Source organism: Penaeus monodon, chromosome 20 (genome assembly GCF_015228065.2).
Source record: "Penaeus monodon isolate SGIC_2016 chromosome 20, NSTDA_Pmon_1, whole genome shotgun sequence".
Taxonomy (NCBI): Eukaryota; Metazoa; Arthropoda; class Malacostraca; order Decapoda; family Penaeidae; genus Penaeus; species Penaeus monodon.
The window spans coordinates 14883581-14885353 of record NC_051405.1 but is presented as its reverse complement, the minus strand read 5'-3'; the positions used below and the strand labels follow the sequence as shown (position 1 = coordinate 14885353).

The following is a 1773-nucleotide window of genomic DNA, read 5'->3' as shown; positions in this document are numbered from 1 at the left end:
TTCAATGATCAGGAAATTGGTGTATTCATTTTTTCATTCATGGCAATGCTGGTATGTGAGGCTCTCTACACTGTTTTTGTTGTTGCTTTTTATAATGACATTTCATTTATTCTTATGTATGTTGATATCACTCTATCATAACATTATTTCCTTTCATGATGCAACTCTTTTTCAGTTTCTGAAGCACAAAATGATGTTGAGAATGGCCCTCAGAGACTTGAAGGAAACAGTACTTCATGGGAGTGGCGGTCCACGCCGTTCATCCCATACCGCCACGATTTCGATGAGGCAACTTCAGGCGTGAATCCAAACTTAGGACTGAGCGCGGCCTCACAAGAGATCGATTTGTTCTGACATTTTTTTGATGAGCCATTGATTTCTTATATCTGCAATGAGACAAATCGATTCCACGAGCACACGAAAAGAAAATGTGGCCCTAACGCCCCGCTCTAGACTACGGCAGTGGACTCCAGTCGGTTTCAAGGAATTTTATCTTTTCCTGGCTCTGATGCCTCTTTCTCCACATGTAAAGAAAAATGAGTTGCCCTCATACTGGTCGAAAGATCCTTTGATACACACCACCACTTTCGGCCACATCATGTCGTACAGGCGTTTAGTTTTGTTACTGCATAACCTTCACTTTGTAACAACAACAGCACACAGACGGATCCTGATCGACTGAAAAACATTAGACCGGTACTTTCGATGATAACAGACAAGTTCAGAACCACTTTTTATCCATTTTAAAATGTAGTGATAGATGAGAGCCTCATGTTATGGAGGGAAAGACTGGGATTCAGGCAGTACATACCTTCAAAACGCCATAGGTATGGCATCAAGGCATTTGTTTAGTGCGACTGCCAAACTGGTTATATCCTTGATATCATCCCTTATACCGGAAAGGATACTGCAATAGATAGGCATGCTGATGTAGGAGTATCAGGTTCAGTTGTTTTGACAATGTTGGGGCCATACAAGGGACGATGCCATATAGCTTACCTTGACAATTGGCACTCAAGTCCCCTACTATTTAGTAATTTGCATGCATTGAAGATAGGTGCTTGTGGTACAGTCAGATCGAACAGGAAACCTCTACCAACGTGTCCTAAGTTGAAAAAAGGAGAAGTAAAATCATACCAAGCAAACAATGTGTTAGCACTGAAATGGAATGAAAAATGTAACACTTCTCACAACTGTGCATAATGATGAAATTGTTACTATGGAAAGAGAAAGGGATGACCAACCACAGCTAAACCCAAAAGCAATTATAGATTACAATAAGAACATGAGACTGGTAGATAAAAGCTACATGATCAGTTTCAATGAATGCCTAAGAAAGACGCAGAAGTGGTATAAGAAGTACTTCTTCCACCTCATGGACCTGTGTGTGTTGAATGCTTACTACATTCATTCTTCTCTGACAGGGAAAAAAACAGGTTTGAGAGTGTTTTCACTGACTTTGTACGTCAGCGGTGGGAGAAATATGGCCCCCCCACAGCCCCCTCCTGCACCTCTGGCTCTTCCTGTCGTAGGTAGGCTCCAATGTGGCCGTCATTACCCGGTGAATGTGCCATCGACAGAGAAAAAGAAGAACGCACAGAGGATCTGTTGTGTTTGCGCCCACACTCGGTTGAAACAAATAAAGAAGTCCTACACCAGATACATGTGTAAGGAATGTAATGTGCCCCTTTGTATTTTGGGGTGCTTTGAAATGTATCCTGAGAGAGTTGTGTTCTAGATGTAGAAATGTAGATATATAGTGATGTAGAAAAT

At 41.6% G+C, this 1773-nt stretch overlaps 1 protein-coding gene across 1 annotated transcript; it reads left to right on the top strand.

Annotated features, from left to right (window-relative positions):
* The first annotated feature begins 1219 nt into the window (after nt 1-1219).
* Nucleotides 1220-1738, top strand: LOC119585921 (piggyBac transposable element-derived protein 4-like). Its single transcript, XM_037934642.1, has one exon. The coding sequence runs from the start codon at nt 1220-1222 to the stop codon at nt 1736-1738; it is 519 nt and encodes a 172-aa protein (XP_037790570.1).
* Nucleotides 1739-1773: the final 35 nt, after the last annotated feature.

Excerpts from the sequence above, each read along its gene's own strand:
- LOC119585921 (XM_037934642.1), top strand. The coding sequence starts at position 1,220 with ATGGAAAGAGAAAGGGATGACCAACCACAGCTAAACCCAAAAGCAATT.